This window comes from Cynoglossus semilaevis, chromosome 15, assembly GCF_000523025.1.
Source record: "Cynoglossus semilaevis isolate Cse_v1.0 chromosome 15, Cse_v1.0, whole genome shotgun sequence".
NCBI lineage: Eukaryota > Metazoa > Chordata > Actinopteri > Pleuronectiformes > Cynoglossidae > Cynoglossus > Cynoglossus semilaevis.
Genome location: NC_024321.1, coordinates 1,939,841 through 1,955,719, shown reverse-complemented (window position 1 = coordinate 1,955,719; position 15,879 = coordinate 1,939,841). Strand labels below are relative to the sequence as shown.

At 36.6% G+C, this 15,879-nt stretch overlaps 3 protein-coding genes and 1 long non-coding RNA gene across 6 annotated transcripts in view; 2 read left to right on the top strand and 2 right to left on the bottom strand.

Moving 5' to 3' along the window:
• Positions 1 to 1,039, bottom strand: part of timm8a (translocase of inner mitochondrial membrane 8 homolog A (yeast)) — a 2,312-nt gene extending 1,273 nt beyond the window's left edge. Inside the window, 2 exon segments of the mRNA XM_008326500.3 lie at positions 2 to 43; positions 809 to 1,039. Of these exon segments, the coding sequence (XP_008324722.1) occupies positions 2 to 43; positions 809 to 919 (153 nt within the window). The 5' untranslated portion in view covers positions 920 to 1,039.
• A 523-nt stretch (positions 1,040 to 1,562) lies between these two features.
• Positions 1,563 to 12,201, bottom strand: btk (Bruton agammaglobulinemia tyrosine kinase). Of its 3 annotated transcripts, XM_008326504.3 has the most exons (19): positions 11,921 to 12,201; positions 11,284 to 11,446; positions 9,246 to 9,404; positions 9,065 to 9,169; positions 8,538 to 8,619; positions 8,289 to 8,414; positions 7,293 to 7,357; positions 7,027 to 7,214; positions 6,864 to 6,926; positions 6,671 to 6,725; positions 6,243 to 6,322; positions 5,763 to 5,890; positions 5,542 to 5,613; positions 4,515 to 4,686; positions 4,148 to 4,367; positions 2,830 to 2,894; positions 2,462 to 2,580; positions 2,178 to 2,335; positions 1,563 to 1,994 (listed from the first exon to the last, which is right to left on the bottom strand). In XM_008326504.3, the coding sequence occupies exons 3-19, from the start codon at positions 9,387 to 9,389 to the stop codon at positions 1,923 to 1,925; spliced, it is 1,914 nt and encodes a 637-aa protein (XP_008324726.1). In that variant the 5' UTR covers positions 9,390 to 9,404; positions 11,284 to 11,446; positions 11,921 to 12,201; the 3' UTR covers positions 1,563 to 1,922. The 3 variants fall into 3 exon arrangements, with proteins under 3 accessions (XP_008324726.1, XP_008324724.1, XP_024919047.1); XM_008326502.3 differs by lacking the exon at positions 11,284 to 11,446; XM_025063279.1 differs by lacking the exons at positions 11,284 to 11,446; positions 11,921 to 12,201 and adding an exon at positions 10,157 to 11,227.
• LOC112488180 (uncharacterized) lies at positions 7,120 to 9,790 on the top strand. Its single transcript, XR_003052013.1, has 3 exons — positions 7,120 to 7,256; positions 9,181 to 9,433; positions 9,601 to 9,790. It is a non-coding gene; the product is annotated as an uncharacterized LOC112488180 (long non-coding RNA).
• An 830-nt stretch (positions 12,202 to 13,031) lies between the features above and the next one.
• Positions 13,032 to 15,216, top strand: rpl36a (ribosomal protein L36A). Its single transcript, XM_008326505.3, has 5 exons — positions 13,032 to 13,180; positions 14,313 to 14,418; positions 14,501 to 14,568; positions 14,645 to 14,767; positions 15,127 to 15,216. The coding sequence occupies exons 1-5, from the start codon at positions 13,178 to 13,180 to the stop codon at positions 15,145 to 15,147; spliced, it is 321 nt and encodes a 106-aa protein (XP_008324727.1). The 5' UTR covers positions 13,032 to 13,177; the 3' UTR covers positions 15,148 to 15,216.
• The last annotated feature ends 663 nt before the right edge of the window (positions 15,217 to 15,879 follow it).

The window sequence follows — 15,879 nt, the reverse complement described above, 5'->3', positions numbered from 1 at the left end:
TCCTGGAGTCCAACTTTGGTCCTGGTTTGTCCATGCATGTCTCCTGATGAGACAGAAATTAAAAAGCCAACATGAGCAGGTGATGTTTCAATGTTTTTATCATCAATGTGTCTGGGGGGAAAAATTCTCTTAAAATTATCTCATTGGGTTGAACTTTAAACAACTTTGTAAACATGAGAATTTGTTACATTTAATTTTGCAAATAATAAGCTGTTCATAAGGAAAAGTTTATATATATGTACATATATAAATCATAAAATTAAGATTCAATGTTGTGAAGTATCAAAGTAGCAGTGGTGACTAGCAAAACTGCAATAATTATTTAAATAATTAAAAAAAGCAGATGTTAAACCACGATGATAGTAGAACAAATAACAGTCGACCCAGTAACACAGGTTGTACACAAGTGTAATTACGTGTTTATCTGAAACTGCAGATCCCCAGGATGGAAGAAACGACGAAGAGGAACGAGTTTTACCAACAACAACAACAAAAAAACTACAGCAGTGTATGCTGTTGTATTCTTCATCTTCAAGACCAGAACGAGCCACAGTTTACATTGGAACAGAGGGAGAACCATTTCCACTATGTCAGAGTAAGTCAGACCTCTCTTCACCTTACCCTGCCTTGGAAATGTATAGTGTATACCTGGAGAAATCTGTTGGTATTTTCCAAAATAATTTGTGAGCTAAAGTAACGTAAGCTTCCTAAATAAACATCAGTTTACGTTCAGCTCTGCAATTACGCTATCGGCTCACTGCTATCACTATTACATCTCTTAGCATCGTTAGCTCCCGGCGGCTCTTACCCAGCAAACCTCGGTCATCTGATGAACAGCCATTTGAAACCTCTGCTTCTGAGTCTCGATTTCTATTAACCGTTGTAGCTGAGGATCTGCAACCGCTTCCTGCATGTCCATGACTTTCTAGCAAAACTAAACAAAAATAATCAGACTGTAAGCAAATCCAGACAGGAACCCTGACCTTCACGTGTATGAACTGACGACAGGAAGCGGAAGTAGTTCACCCAATCACGATCATACTTTTCTGGATGTCACTCGTATGCACAATCCATCTACGAATTCGTTAAATAGTTTAAGATTTATAATTTTATAATTAGTAAATAATTATGTACACTATTATTATTTCATTAAAACATGTATTAAAAACGTTTTTGGTAATATTCAAATACGTTTGTTTTCTAAAATATAATAATACATAATAACGTGTAAGTGTTATGCGCTTATTTTAAAAAACAATTTTAAAACCATAAATAAAGTGTTATGAGCTTATTTTAAAAAACAATTTTAAAACCTGAAATTATAAACTTGATTATTAACATTTGATATTCAATATTTACCAAAAATAATTATTCATTTAAAACATGGTTCTGTAGCTTACACATGTACTTCCCACTATTTGCGATTGTTTCCAGCGTGCTGTGCTAATATTGCATGGGTACTTGACATATATTTAGAAACTTCTATTAGATAAGTACGTTAAAACTATGAGTTAATACGAACCAAAGGTAATCTGAAAGAAAGGAAGCATTTCAATCAAACGTTCTGTTTTATGTTTTTATTAATTGCTCACTGTACTTGGCTTTCATTAGTGCAAAACATCTCATTTTTCCACGTCGTCATAATAAAAACAGATAAAAAGGAAAAAAGGAAAAGCATTGATGATCTACAAGACTGTGTCTGTCCGTTTAAACTAGTGAGAAAAACATTTATAGTGTATATACTGTATATATTCACATCACGCAGAGCTCAGTGAAGCTGTGGGTATATTCTTTTCTTCAGGTGTAACAGATAGTTCCCGCAGCCAGGACTTGACTCTGTGCCAGAGCTTCAAAAAACTTTTACAAATTGACATTATAATATAACCCAAGTGAAGTAGTTGTATTTGGGTTTATATGAGGAGCTACTGCATCTCATACAGCAAATCCTGAACAGTTGTAACCAGCTCCTGAAAGTTGGGTCTGTCATCTGGTTTCTAAAAAAAACAAAAACAATTTGTTGACATTACTTCACCATGTTAACCAATTTGTTGACATTACTTCACCATGTTGTACAGATTCCCTGTTAAATATATACATACAATTAAGCTACTGAATACTAAAGGACTAACCAAAAATAGCCAAAGCTTGCTAACAGAAAGGTTTACTACTTTACTTACGTCAGTCCAACAGCTCGACATTATGCCATAGACCTTGTCATTGGCCGGTTGGGGCCGGTAGAGGCGCACACCTCTGGTGACATGGTCCACGATTTCTGTGTTGTTTAGTCGCTCATAGGGCAGTTTACCCAGAGTGTAAATTTCCCACATCAGAACTCCTGCAATATAGTAACAAAAGAGAAATTGATGTTAAAATAAATAAAATGGTGCATTGGGTAAATAAAAGGTAAATATTAATCACAGAGCATATCAGATGAAACTAATTAAACCCATTTTTTCCTCACCATAGGCCCAGACGTCGGACTTGCTGCTAAATTTGCAGTAGAGCAGAACCTCAGGAGGAGACCAACGGACGGGGAACTTGGAACCTGCTGAGCTCATGTACTCGTCGTCTAAGACGTACCTTCGGCAAAGGGACAGGTAGGTTTTTTATCAATTAGTTACTCATTAAAAGTGGAAATACACATTTCCTATACTGGATAGTAAAAAGGTCCGTATTTATGAACCGAACGTTTGCCATTGACCTCCTGAGAACAAGGTTGTCAAGCTAACTTGTAAAGTCCACGTAGTAAGATAACATCCCATTAGTTGGTAAACTGTGTCTAAGCTGTGTATAATTTTAAAATTAAAATCTTTTTGGGAGTAGTTTTACCTGGACAGTCCAAAGTCGGTCACTTTGATGGTGCCCTGTTCATCCACTAAACAATTCCTTGCCGCCTGAAGAGGAAAAAGAGCGACATAATTAAACGTGTGGACTCGTCATTAAAGTTCCCACTCATATACGAAATATACAGAATACAATATATGAAAATGACTAGTCACCAGAAAAAACAGCTATTGTATTATAAATGTACCGTATATACTCGCCTATTAGCTGATTTGCGTATTAGCCTATTCGCGTCCGACCCATGAAAATTGAACCCAAAATGGTGAATTTGTTTTTACAGAAACTCACATGTAAGCCGACCATAATGTTTTCATTTTTTTTGCCGTGGTAAAATGTCTTACTACTGCTGTGTGCGTCAACAAAGAATTCGAGAATTATCTTGGTAAACACTACGTTAAAATTACGATGATTTCGCCAGTGTTTGTTGCAAAATTCAGAATAGATGTGTGATTTGTTTTTGTATTACCGTATATCAGTGGTACAGTTAAAATCATTATTACATATTAATTGTAAATTGTGGGGAATCAATGTATTTAAAAGCGTAATGATATTTTTTGACCGTACGTTCGACTTGGTGTTTCATTGTAAATTGTGGGGAATCAATGTATTTAAAAGCGTAATGATATTTTTTGACCGTACGTTCGACTTGGTGTTTATTATTGGAGATGATGCGATCGATGCAAAATGCTGCCATATATATTATATTATATGGTATTTTAAATTCGGCTTATATGCGAGTATATACGGTAAACTGTCACTAAAGAAAGTAACCATTGGATTATAAATGTAACACGTTCTAAGAAAGTAATATTATGATTGAACCTATTACCAGAGAAAGTAACTGCTGAATTATAAATGTAACTTGTTGCCAGAGATTGTAACTATTGACAAACAATGAAACCCAGAGCTAGGGTAGTAGTAAAAACTACATAGGTTCATTTGCAAAAACTAATGAAAGTACCAACCACAGTGTGTATTTGCATTAATTATTCCTGGTATAAGTTCCAGTTGTGGATACCCATCATTCCCAGTGCTATCGCTTAAATTATTGCACGAGTTTCTGCAGTATGAAAACCTTGTTCTTTGTACTGCTGTGGTGGGATCATGTTGGGAACTAATTTGTGTAATCATTTGTGTAATTTTTACTGTAGCAGAAACGCAAACAACCATTGTTAAGGAGAACTTTTAGTAGCTAAAAACAGCCCTAAAGCTCCTAGCTGGATGCAGATGAAACCTGTGTAAATATTCAGTCAAAATGACAGGGTTAAGGAGTCAGCGCGTCCAGTTTGTCTGTTTCTCTGACCAGGTCTCTGTGGATGTACTGCTGGGACTCTAGGTAAGACATTCCCTCCGAAACGTCTTTACACATCTCTAGGAGCTGCACGGCCGTCGGGTGCTGCTTCAGGCCCTCTCTCAGGTACGTCAGCAGGCAGCCGTTGGACAGATACTCTGTAACGATGTAAATGGGCCTCTGTTTGGTGCAGACGCCGTACAGCTGGACCAGGTTCTTATGGCAGAGCTTCCTAATGGAAACCACAGGAGCAGAAAGTCAAATGACTTGAACCGCCGTCATCAGAAGAGGTACAGAACTTGTTTCTGATGTTAAAAATGTGTCACAGCAAAAAACACTTCCATATTAGTGATTAATGATTTTTTTTTTTTCTGCTCACATCATAGTTTTTGCCTCCTCGATGAAGTCATCTTCAGACATGGATCCTTCTCTGATCATCTTGATGGCCACGTCGTGTTTACCCTGCCACTTGCCATACTTCACTACTCCGAACTGACCCACGCCGAGCTCTTTGATGAAGGTCAGGTTATGAGGGTCGATCTCCCAAATACCTTTAGCACACATTGCAACATAGAGGATCAGCTGAATCAGATTTCTTTTTAAAATGTGGGAGTTATCAAAGAAGTTCACTGTGGAAAAGGTAAATATGGTGGAAACAGCTTTAGCTTCACAATGTTAGCTTCAGTCAGAGCACATATATAATTGAAACTGTTGACACGTCACGTCAAATAAATAAAAATAAACATTTTTAGATAAACGAGCTTGATATAGTTGTCCAACACTTGATTAAAAGCAATAAAATACACAAACACTAAAGAGGTTGAATATCACAAAACATAACAATTAGAAAAGTCAACAACTACAGATAAAGGGAGAAGCAAATTCATAGAGAATAGCGAAATATGTATATATGTAGGAAAAGGAGAAAAATGTAAACATGTGGGCAAACAAATGAATAGAGAATAGCGAAATAATGTAGGAAAAGGAGAAAAATGTAAACATGTTTCATATACGGTAACACCCTACGGCAGTGTTGTCAAACATATGGCCCGGGGTCCAAAACCAGCCCGCTGGATGAATTTTGAAAGTTAAAAAGTGCACAAACACTTCATGTTTGTGTTAAAAACTGCACAAACACTTCATGTTTGTGATGTTCTGTCAAATTATAGTTCGTTGAATATGAATATTTTCGAATATATTTGTTAGTTGAATATGAATATTTTCGAATATATATTTGTACTTTTTTGTGTGAAAACAAAGGAGAAAAATATGGACTTTTAAGTACGTTATGATTGTTCTGATCCGGCCCACTTGGCATCTGATCAGGCTGTACGTGGCCCATGAACCAAAATGAGTTTGACACCCCTGCCCTACAGGAAACCCAGCCTCATCTCCATTAAACCCACCATATTCAAGTCCAGCCGTAGATGGAGGCAACGCTCTGTTCGAGACAATGTGTTTCAGTCTGCTCAACATACCTTTAAAAGAATAATAGTAATAAAAAAACACACACACACACAATATAAATCAAACTACAAAGTCAAAGAAGGATTGTCTTCTGATTTGATTTTTGGCCTCTTCAGACAGCGCAGTTATCATCATCATCACTGTAGATTGCGATGTTTACCTGCAGAGTTGTGTTGGTGGTAGTTTATCAGCTCTGGTATGGTGTTGAACAGATGTTTCTCTGCCAGATAGAACTGTCCCTGTGACGTTGTACAAATGTTGTAATGCTTGCAAATCCCACCTGTTTCTCTGCAACACAGAAAAAAAAGTAATTTTATCATCCATTAATTCATCACTAGCTATTTAAAGAAAAATAGATCATTTTAAAATGGTTAGAGTATTTCTTAATACAGCTTTTTGGTTACTTTCAGGTAACTTTTAGCCAGTTCTGAAATATATATATTTTAAGGTGAAATGTCTGTCTGTCACTTGAGGAAAATTTTAAACACTGTAGTTCACTGTTCAGTGAGCTCACAAAAGCATGTGAGCCCAGAGTTTGCATAAGAATTTACATCTCTCCTCTCTGTCTCAGTTTCTGTGGACTATTTCTGCTTTCACTGCAAACAGTTCTTCTTTTTCACACACCACAGTTTTCACTCACCCTCCACCTTTACTGAACAAAGACACTGCATATTTCCCAGCTTTGCTGCAGTCTCGTATCAAAAAGCCTCCATCTTTATTCTAAAAAAAAAAAACAAAAACAACAGAAAACACATAATAATTGTGAGAAAAAGCATTCGATCCATGAAGGGTATCTACTAAACCATCACTAGAAAATCTCAAGAAAACCACAGACTAGGTCAGAATTTACCAAAATTACCAAATATAGCCAAAAAAAATTAACAAAAAAAACCCCTACAACTTCTAGTCTAATCTTTACTATTGACTATCTTTTAACACATAATACAACCATAACAACAAAAGCAAAGAATACATTCACCAAACACATAAAACTGTCATTCATCACACGTGGGTTATAATATATGGTGTTCACTGTGAGTGTGTGCGTGTGTGTGTGGGGGAATTTACCTCAGTCTTTAGCAGCTTCTCAGCCTGACTGCGGTTCACATTCTTACAATACCAGCTGTAAAAGAGAATTGGGAAATGACTTGATCATTTTTTTTAAACTTCTGTGTCTGTCTTTGCTCCAAGAATTCAGTTTCATTTTGTAAGCTTTACTGTGGTTCGTCTTTCCTTAAAACGATTTGAAACCAATACTCACTTAAATCTTTCCAGGCCATTTTGAACTTCGACCACATAATTACTGGGTATGTAACCTTCTTTTCTGAAAAAATATATCAAATGTATTTATTATTTTTATGGTGTTCTTATAGAGACATTAACACCCAAACCTGTTTTTTTTGTTTTTGTTTTAAACATCTCACCCATGTTTGTCTCTGGCTCTCCACCAGTTGAGGTCTGACTTCTCCAGGATGGTGTACTCTTCATCCTTCCTCAGCTCCATGTCCACCTCTTTACTGGGATTGAAGTCATACAGAGCGATGACCGTCACTTCCGCGGGTGTGGCTGCAGGCTCTTGAGGCTGGGCAGGCCGCGGCCGAACGGACTTCTCCTGTAACCACAGCAGTGGGTTCACGCGTCAGACACACAGGAGGTCAGTGAATATGAGAGCGGAGCACTGGGTCTGTACCTCTGCGGGGGTCGGAGGAAGAGGCTTCCTGGATACTCTGTGTCGGGATTGTTTAGATGGGAAACCTGTGGATTTACATTGTGTAATTTAACAGAATTAAGTCAGGGGTGACCTGGTGTTCCAGTGTGTGTGTGACTGTAGAGTATAAACATTGTATTCATATATATCTCACTTCTTTCCTGCATTGGATACATTTGTTTGTTCTACTGAGCAGTCGGAACTGTCGGCCGGTCTACGCAGAGCCACGTCTAAAGAAGAACTGTTCCTACTTATTCTTAAACCTTTGTTTGGTCAATTTAGAATTGAGCAAGCAGGTATGATGTAAAGCTTAGATGATAGTCACAGATAATCATGAATTTCATTAGAAATGAAGAAAAAGTTATCAGTAATAACAAAGCTACAACATGCAATCCTTAGTATTCTTAGTCTAAATAACCAGTGATGACAATGTTGTACAACATTGTCCTGATTTTTTTTTTATCCTTTTATTAACTGGAACCTGGTCACCATTAGTAACGTGAGTAAAAAAAACAAACAAACAAACACAAAAATATTCAAAAAATCTATGCAAATGAATTAAATATCAATAATATATATAGATAATTATAATTTACAAATAATTATAATTATTCAATTTGGAAAAAAATAAAAATAAAATAAACAAAATATTTTCAGCAGTTAAAGGATTGTGCATGTTAAAAATAAACAAAATAATTTCAGCAGTTAAAGGATTGTGCATGTTATCAGAGGACTGCCAGTTTGATTCCCTTCCCCAGTGGTGTTCTGGAGCAAGCACTATAATGTCTCTGCTCTCCAGGTGCAAAAAAGCGCAGCCGAAAGCTGTGTCTGTGTGTGTTTATTTACAATGACAAATAAAGTAGCTTCTTCTTGGGATAGCTAAGAGCTACATTTAGTTCAAGTCAGTTATTGTAGGCTCATGCATAAATGGTTAAGAAGATCAGATTTAGTCTTAATAGTGTTATTATGACTTCTGACCGTTTCTTCTGTCCAGCACTTTGCAGCCCATGGCCTGTTTCACTTCCTGTTGACAGCACAGCCACACGCCGTCGACCCAGAAACAAGGGTGGAACTTGTGCAGTAGATCCTTATTAAAGCGCACCACTAAACAAACACAGAGACAAGGCGGATAAAGGAGGTGATGTCATAAATTATAATTTTTAACCAACAGGCTTTAGAATCAAATTATGATCTTAATTCTGTAAAAAAAAAACTAGATGTTCATACTGTCTTTAAGCTTCTTTATCCATTGATCTCGAACATCTTCATTTTTGGCAAAGACATACAACGGCCCTTCATCATAAATGATCTGTGGTTAACATAAAAATCAAAAGGTGAGGGAGAATAAAGCGAAGACTTCATCAGAAATACGTACGAAAATGTTTTAGAACAGACATATTTTTAATGTTAGCCAAGAAGCTTAAAGTGTTGAAAGAGGAAACAAAAGTTGGCCAAACGACAACTAAAATTACCCAAAAAAGGTAAAGGAAATAAGCTTGAGTGATAAGCTGGCCAGTTTTTTAAAAAAAGAAAAAAGGTTAAAAGTTAAATAGGTCAGGCTGATGACAGAAGGATAACAAAAAGCTAGATCAAAACAAGCCACAAGAAAGTTTACAGATTATAGAAATGTTCAAAAGAATCAGTAAACAGCAGGTTGACTGAGATAATTTGACAAATATGCGATATGTAAAAATGCTGCTAGAGTTGTTCGATTCTTCACGACTTCACAACGGGGCTTTTTTAAACTAACGTACCTGAAAGGCGTAGTTGCGTTCAGATGGTGAGTTGGGCTCCGGCTGAACCGTCTCCACACACCGAATCTTCTCCAGGTCAACAAAGCCTCTCAATCCTTTTCGTTTCTGCTTCGCAGAAGAGACAGAGAGGAGGTCAGGACAAGGTCTGCTGTTACCACGATCGAAGACTCTGTGTACGAACCCCTTTGTCTGGATCAAAGTCGTAGTAGGAGATTTTCTCAGAGGTCAAGACAAACCATCTCTCCTTGTAGTTCAGCGGCGACGTCTTCTTCTTCTGCTGGGATCGTTTTATAAAGCTCTCTTCCAGAATGATGTCTGACATCATTCAGTCAGAAATGATCTACATCGGAAACAGAAAAAAAAACAACAGTAAGTTCTTCTGTGATATATGAGCCCCACAATATACAGTAATACCTTGGTGGTACAGCTATATTTTCACATCTACACAGATCCTCCAATTGCAACCATCTCTGGTGGAAGTACAATATACAGTAATACCTTGGTGGTAAAGCTACATTTTTATCACATCTACGCAGATTCTCCAATTGCAACCATCTCTGGTGGAAGGTTTCTTCCTGAGGTTGGTTCCTATGAACCCTACCATGGTTCATTCAATCCCGGTGGTTTCCAAAGTGGGGGCCAGGAGACCCTAGAGTGGTATGTAGTTTCCGATGGTAGCTGAACGCACCTTTTTCGCAACTTTGGCATGACATGTCACAATCTGTGTAGACCTGGCGTTTTTTTTTTTTTTTTTTTTGCATCTGTTATCAAGTTGTTCAGCTCCTCCAGCTAGCGTATAGCTAGCTAGCTCAATTCTTACTGTGGATGACGTAAAACTGTGTTTGCGAGACACAAAAGGGTTCAATTTAAAATGGATACCTTCAAAGGGTGTGTCTGCGTTAAGGCAGATGATCAGGGCATACTAGAAGATCAGTTCAGAGGTAAAACTGAGCTCCATGTTTACCCAAAAAATATAATATTGATAAATCTAATAAACAAATTAGTTTTGAGCTTCTGTAGCAGCTGCGAAAGAGAACAAAAGCTCATGGTGCAGCAAAAGGAAAGAGTCAAAAATCAGATGCTGAAACTCACCCTTATCTCACACAGCTGAAGGTCTGTTCGTTTGTGTGTGTAAGAGTGAGCTGTATTTGCACTTTAGCTCAAACTATTTTCAGCTCCTGAGTAACTTCCTTCTACCACATGAAGTGTTCAACCCACCAAAGAAAAGCCTCTGTCACGCACTGAAAACTGCACACGTCTCCATTCCACTGCACACGTCTCCATTCCTTGACTACAAACTACATGTGTGTTTATGTGGGGTTTTTTTTTTTTGAGATCTGATGTATACGCGTGCCTTCACCGGGTCATTCAAAAACGATCAACATACAATACGTCAATGTGCACTCACACTAACTTTGTGTGTAAAAAAAAAAAAGTACCTAGAAATTCAAACTGCTTCTGTGCGTGCTATTCTGAAGAAGAAATTGTTCTTAAGTATTTTATCCTGGTGACTGACGAGGGCAAACTGATGGGGAAGTTGCATCAGGGTTTCATCGTAGTGTGAAGAGGGGGAGGTGAAGAAGTAACAGGGCCAACATTTGCTGCTTATCGGCTTATTGTCATGTTTCAAATTTTGTCGTCGCTCCAACGTTCATCATCGACTTTCTGAAGCGTGCGACAACCCTCTTCAAGAAGAAACAACAAATATACTGCAGAATCTGATCCGACAGAGGAGCATTGTGACGCTTATCTATCAGCAACTGCAGAGCTTCAGCGATAAAAATCACAAGTTAAACACAATGGAAATCACACACCAGGGCTGGTCCAAGGTTTTGAATTAATTAAATACGCCTTCCAGATCTGCCATCTTTTTTTTTTTTAAATAAGATGTTCAAAGGTCAACAGCTGTCCGTTGGCTAACAATTATTCCTAGACTTTTTATTTTTTGATAAATACTTTGTCAATTTTGGCTAACATTAAGATTGTTCTGGTTAATTTATTTCTTGAGCTCCTATGGTGTCAAATTTTTTCAATTTTTTTTTTTGTTTTTTTTATTTATCAAAGTTTTTTTGTGGCCAAGCTAACATAACTATGTTTATACTGTTAGCTGGTCTTTGGCTAATAGAAACTGTTTTTCTGGAGGATGTAATGATATTTCCTTACTATATGATTAGTTTGCATTTTAGCTGTGTTCACAGGAGCTGTACAAATATACTTACTTTGTTTAAAAGCACATTGAAAGAGGTACATCACTTCAAAAACATTTATGTCAATCTTGGCAAATGTGTAGCACTACGGGGCAGTGGTGGCTTAGGAAGCGGACTTGGGTCCGGAGGGTTTCAGGCTCGAGTCCACCAGCTGCCAAGTTGCCACTGAGGTGCTCTGAGCAATGACAAATAATTCACTTTCAGCTGTTACAGTTTGGTGAACTTTCACACATTTCTTGGCAAACATTTAGCTTCGTTCTGGCTAACCTTGAGCTATCGTCACGCTAACTTTTAGCATGAAACACAAGAATATCATGACAGTCTAACAGGAACTTGTTTCCTGGTGTTTTTTAACAGATAAGCAAGATACCCTTGAGACAGGGAGAGAGAGAGAGTGTGTGCTTGTCTATGTTAGTTAGGGACAATAACAGAAACTACTATTTTAGTTAGGGACAATAACAGAAACTACTAGAAAAACACACTATACTTTCCATCAAAATGTAACTAGATATTTGCAGATAAGTCAGAGTTTCACTTGAATACAATTGTATTTCTTTCTTTATGTCCCTCCCAGTAGCTGCTTAAATATAAACCTTAATTTCCTCCGAATGAAATAAAGCCAGTACAGCAGGAGAACTGTGTGACTCACCCGACACTTTAAAAAGAAAAGTAGCTGCAGTTGTAGATGCGTGGATCTTGTTAATAAGAGGACAGGAATCTTCACTTCACGTCAGTCGCTGGTCTTCTATTGAATGTGTCTGTGTGTGATGAAACAGGCTGACAGTCACCACAGAGAGGAATCAAACTCTGCAAACTTCCCCCTTTTCTTCCTGCTCATTTTCATATCAGCCCTGTGGATAGCTGTGCAGATGAGCAGAGGAGAGTTCAACCTTTTTCTTAACACAGGAAGGACTATATATAGTAAACATGTGTGTTTCAAACTACCCAGGACAACCCATTGTGATTCAATGTTTTTTTTAAATAGATTTTCTGATCATACAATTTTATTATTGGTGATTTATATAGTGACGAATACACTGTTGTAGAAGAAATGCTGAGTTTTTATTGATTTATTTATTCATTGTCTTCTTTCATTCAGTTAAAAACCATACCAGAAATTAACATTTTAAAGTTTGTATATTACTTTTTTTTTTAATTATTTAAATGTTTTACTAATTACATTTTATACATTGGTACACTTTACATTTTTTAACCAAATATTTTAGGCAGCTATTTGTCTAGATATAATTTTCAAACTCCATTCATAATTATTTTTGTTAAATATCAACATTAATGAAAATAAAAGATTATTTAATTATTCTCACTTAACACAGACTTTATTTTATCATCGCAATAGAAACACAACCAATCTCTTCGTGTCATGAGTAGAATTAACCTTTTCTAGACGCTTTTATGGAGCTGTGTTCTGTAGCTGTTGAACTTTTGAACCGTTTTCTTTGGAGTTTTGACTGACATTTCCAGCATGTGTTAGCGTCCGACCAGTTGCTTCCTGGGAAATTACGTCATATGATGAAGCGGTCGCCCTCGGTACAGTGCCTCGTAAGTCGATATGACATTTACGAGACTTGGGTTACGTGTGTAATTTGTATAACTCTCTCACATCTCTTCCAACTTTTTACACATTTTCCTATATCTTCTTGGCTTAATTTAACCAAAGTCCATCTTTCTTTATGGTTGTGTTTTACGAATAATTTACTCAAGTTTTTGAATAGTAATAGCAATAATACTGTAGGTGTATAATTTTACAATATACATAGCGGTTCATCCCGTACCGCTAGAGGTCAGAGTAAAGAACTCCAGCCCCTTCTTTGCTCATCGTGACGCTACATCAACAACTTCTTCCGGTCTCGTTCTTCCTCTTTTCTTCTGCATCGGGGCCGCAGCCATGGTATGAGATTTTAACACAAGTACATTTACCTCTATCTAACCCAATCTTTACATATGAAATGCTCTATGTTTATATAGTTAACAGAGAAATATCCACAACAATTCTGCAAACGCATAGATGTAGATATTTACCGCCTGGTGTTTATTTTACCTAGTTTTTGTACTTAATCAGCCACTGCTGCGTTAGCATGGTAACGTCCGTGTTCACGTCGTCTTTTCGGGAACCGGCCTTTTTGTAAATAACAAAACCGACATTGTGGCAGTCACTGAAAAATTGTAGATGTAGTTTATAAAAAAAAAAAGCCCACTGACAATCGAGTGAGGTGCGTGTACACTGGTTCTATTAGCCCTATGCTAACATCTGCTAACAGCGAAGCAATACGTTTAAATGCACACGCGTTTATTTATTGTCCCGAAGTAGTTTTGTCCTTAAAACAACTCTGTAATAGTCTGAGTGTCTGTATACTTTTTCTTATCTACAAGTTATTGTTACAGTATTTAGCTTTGAGCTATTGAATAGTTGTTAGTTAACCTGACCAATGTGATTTTGTCCAAGTTCCTATCAATTAAATTCCAATCCATTCGCCAGAGAACAATTTTCATTCAGCATTAAATACGAAAATATTAAATTTTATCCAGTTAGTTATTTATTAACAAACGGTCATCTTTATTCATTAGATCATAGTGCAAAATCTAAATACAAGAAGATTTTTTTATGCTATTAAAGATATGAAATTGGTACTTGCAGTAGGAAAATGTTTACTTGTGTACAAAAGCACGGTGTATCTGAGTTGTACAACATGTCACCAGTTTGTCTTCCCTTAAAACTATTCCCATCTGAACAAATACACATAGTTTGTGTTCTGGAATGGGTATAGTCTGTTAGCATATAAATGTAAGACTTTCTTTGCAGTATGCATTAAGAACAATTGAGGAATTAAACTTTCATCAACAATAGTTGCCCATTTTGCTTTTTTTCCCTTGAGCTTCAAAAAAAATTAGCATGAACCTAGCATTAGCTATAGTGGTAGTAGTAACTGCTTGTAATGCTATAAACTAAGGTCACTGTGTTGCCTAAAAACCTCTTTTTGGGATGGTGGTTTTAACAGATTCTTGTGTGTTCTGTTCTTCAGGTCAACGTCCCGAAAACACGCAGGACCTACTGCAAGAAGTGCAAGAAGCACCAGCCCCACAAAGTTACCCAGTACAAGAAGGGAAAGGATTCCCTTTACGCACAGGGTAAGACAATCTATCTTTGTCACTGATTTATTAGTGTAGAAAATGACTGTTTTATTAATGTTTAAACTGTAATTGATTCCAGGTAAGAGGAGATACGACAGGAAACAGAGTGGCTATGGTGGTCAGACAAAGCCTATTTTCCGCAAAAAGGTAAGTCTTTCCTTTCTACTGACCACACAACCCTATGACACAGAAGATGATTTTCTTTAATACATCTTCACCACAGGCAAAGACTACAAAGAAAATTGTGTTGAGGCTGGAGTGTGTGGAGCCCAACTGCCGATCCAAGAGAATGCTCGCCATCAAGAGATGCAAGCACTTTGAGTTGGGTGGTGACAAGAAGAGAAAGGTACTATTTTTGTTTATTTGTAGAAATTAAAGACAACAATGCTTTCTACAAGGGTTTTTTCCTAATGAAACCTAGAACTTGAGACGTCCGTCCTCATAGTATTTTTTTTTTCTAAGTAAAGATTCAACTATTTTTATAATTATGAATTATGTCATTATGAACATGAGATCCTTTAGTTTGGAAGTGGAAAGTTTTATGTTCGATAATGTATATTTAGCTCATTTTGTGATAAAGGTGATACAAGTGTAAATGCATGTATTCAGATTCAGAAAACCCTATTATTCCCCATGCAAACCAAGCACTTTAGTGACACTTTAGAAAGTTATGATTTTTACTAATTTTTCTTTTTTCTCTTCCAGGGCCAAGTCATCCAGTTCTAAACTGTTCACCAGCCTCCTGGATGAAGTTGTCACTTTTTTCAATAAATGTGGGTAATTAAAATGACCTGAGTCGAGTCTGTAGCTGTCCTTTATTACACTGATCATGAATTTCTCAAAGTTCATCTTTGTTTAAATGATAATAAAAATATTTGCCAATTGGCAGAAAAAATGCTAAAAACTTTGACATACAAAATATCACCAAAAAAGCCAATCTTACTATAATGAAAACATGCTAAAACATTAAAGTCCCAGAAATAAGTCAAAATGCAAGTTTGTGCCCCAAAACATGCTGCTAAGTGAATAAATATCACCTAATACAAGCAAGACTATAGTCTTACTATTGTGAAAAAAGCTATTAAAAAACAGTCCCAGAGATGCTTCAGAATGCATGTTTATGCCTTAAATCATGCTGCCAAATGAATAATTTGTGCTAAAAACTGCAAAAAACATCTGACACAATATATCACCAGAAGCAAGCAAGACTTTTTAAATTTTAATTAATTAAAAATTAATTAAAATTAAAAAAAAATTAAAGACTTTTTGTTTTAAAAAAATTAAAGCCTTTTTTTTAAGTAAAACAAGTCTTACCATCAGGAAAAGAGGAGGGGCATAATAGACTGCTACAATTTAGAAACTATAGTGTGAGTCATGTCTTTTTAGAGAATGGTATAAAAAAAAATTCTGCAAACAATAGATATATGTGAGGTGAGTAAACTGTAGGTTTATATATAT

What these genes read in the sequence shown, in the direction of transcription:
- btk (XM_008326504.3), bottom strand. Translation starts at nt 9,389, where the DNA reads ATGATGTCAGACATCATTCTGGAAGAGAGCTTTATAAAACGATCCCAG. An exon ending in AGAAGCTGCTAAAGACTGAG is followed by an intron (nt 6,323 to 6,670) that starts GTAAATTCCCCC and finishes TTTTTTTTTTAG; the next exon opens with AATAAAGATGGAGGCTTTTT. An exon ending in AGTACATCCACAGAGACCTG is followed by an intron (nt 2,895 to 4,147) that starts GTCAGAGAAACA and finishes TTTCCTCTTCAG; the next exon opens with GCGGCAAGGAATTGTTTAGT.
- rpl36a (XM_008326505.3), top strand. An exon ending in AGCCTATTTTCCGCAAAAAG is followed by an intron (nt 14,569 to 14,644) that starts GTAAGTCTTTCC and finishes TCTTCACCACAG; the next exon opens with GCAAAGACTACAAAGAAAAT. An exon ending in GTGGTGACAAGAAGAGAAAG is followed by an intron (nt 14,768 to 15,126) that starts GTACTATTTTTG and finishes TTTCTCTTCCAG; the next exon opens with GGCCAAGTCATCCAGTTCTA.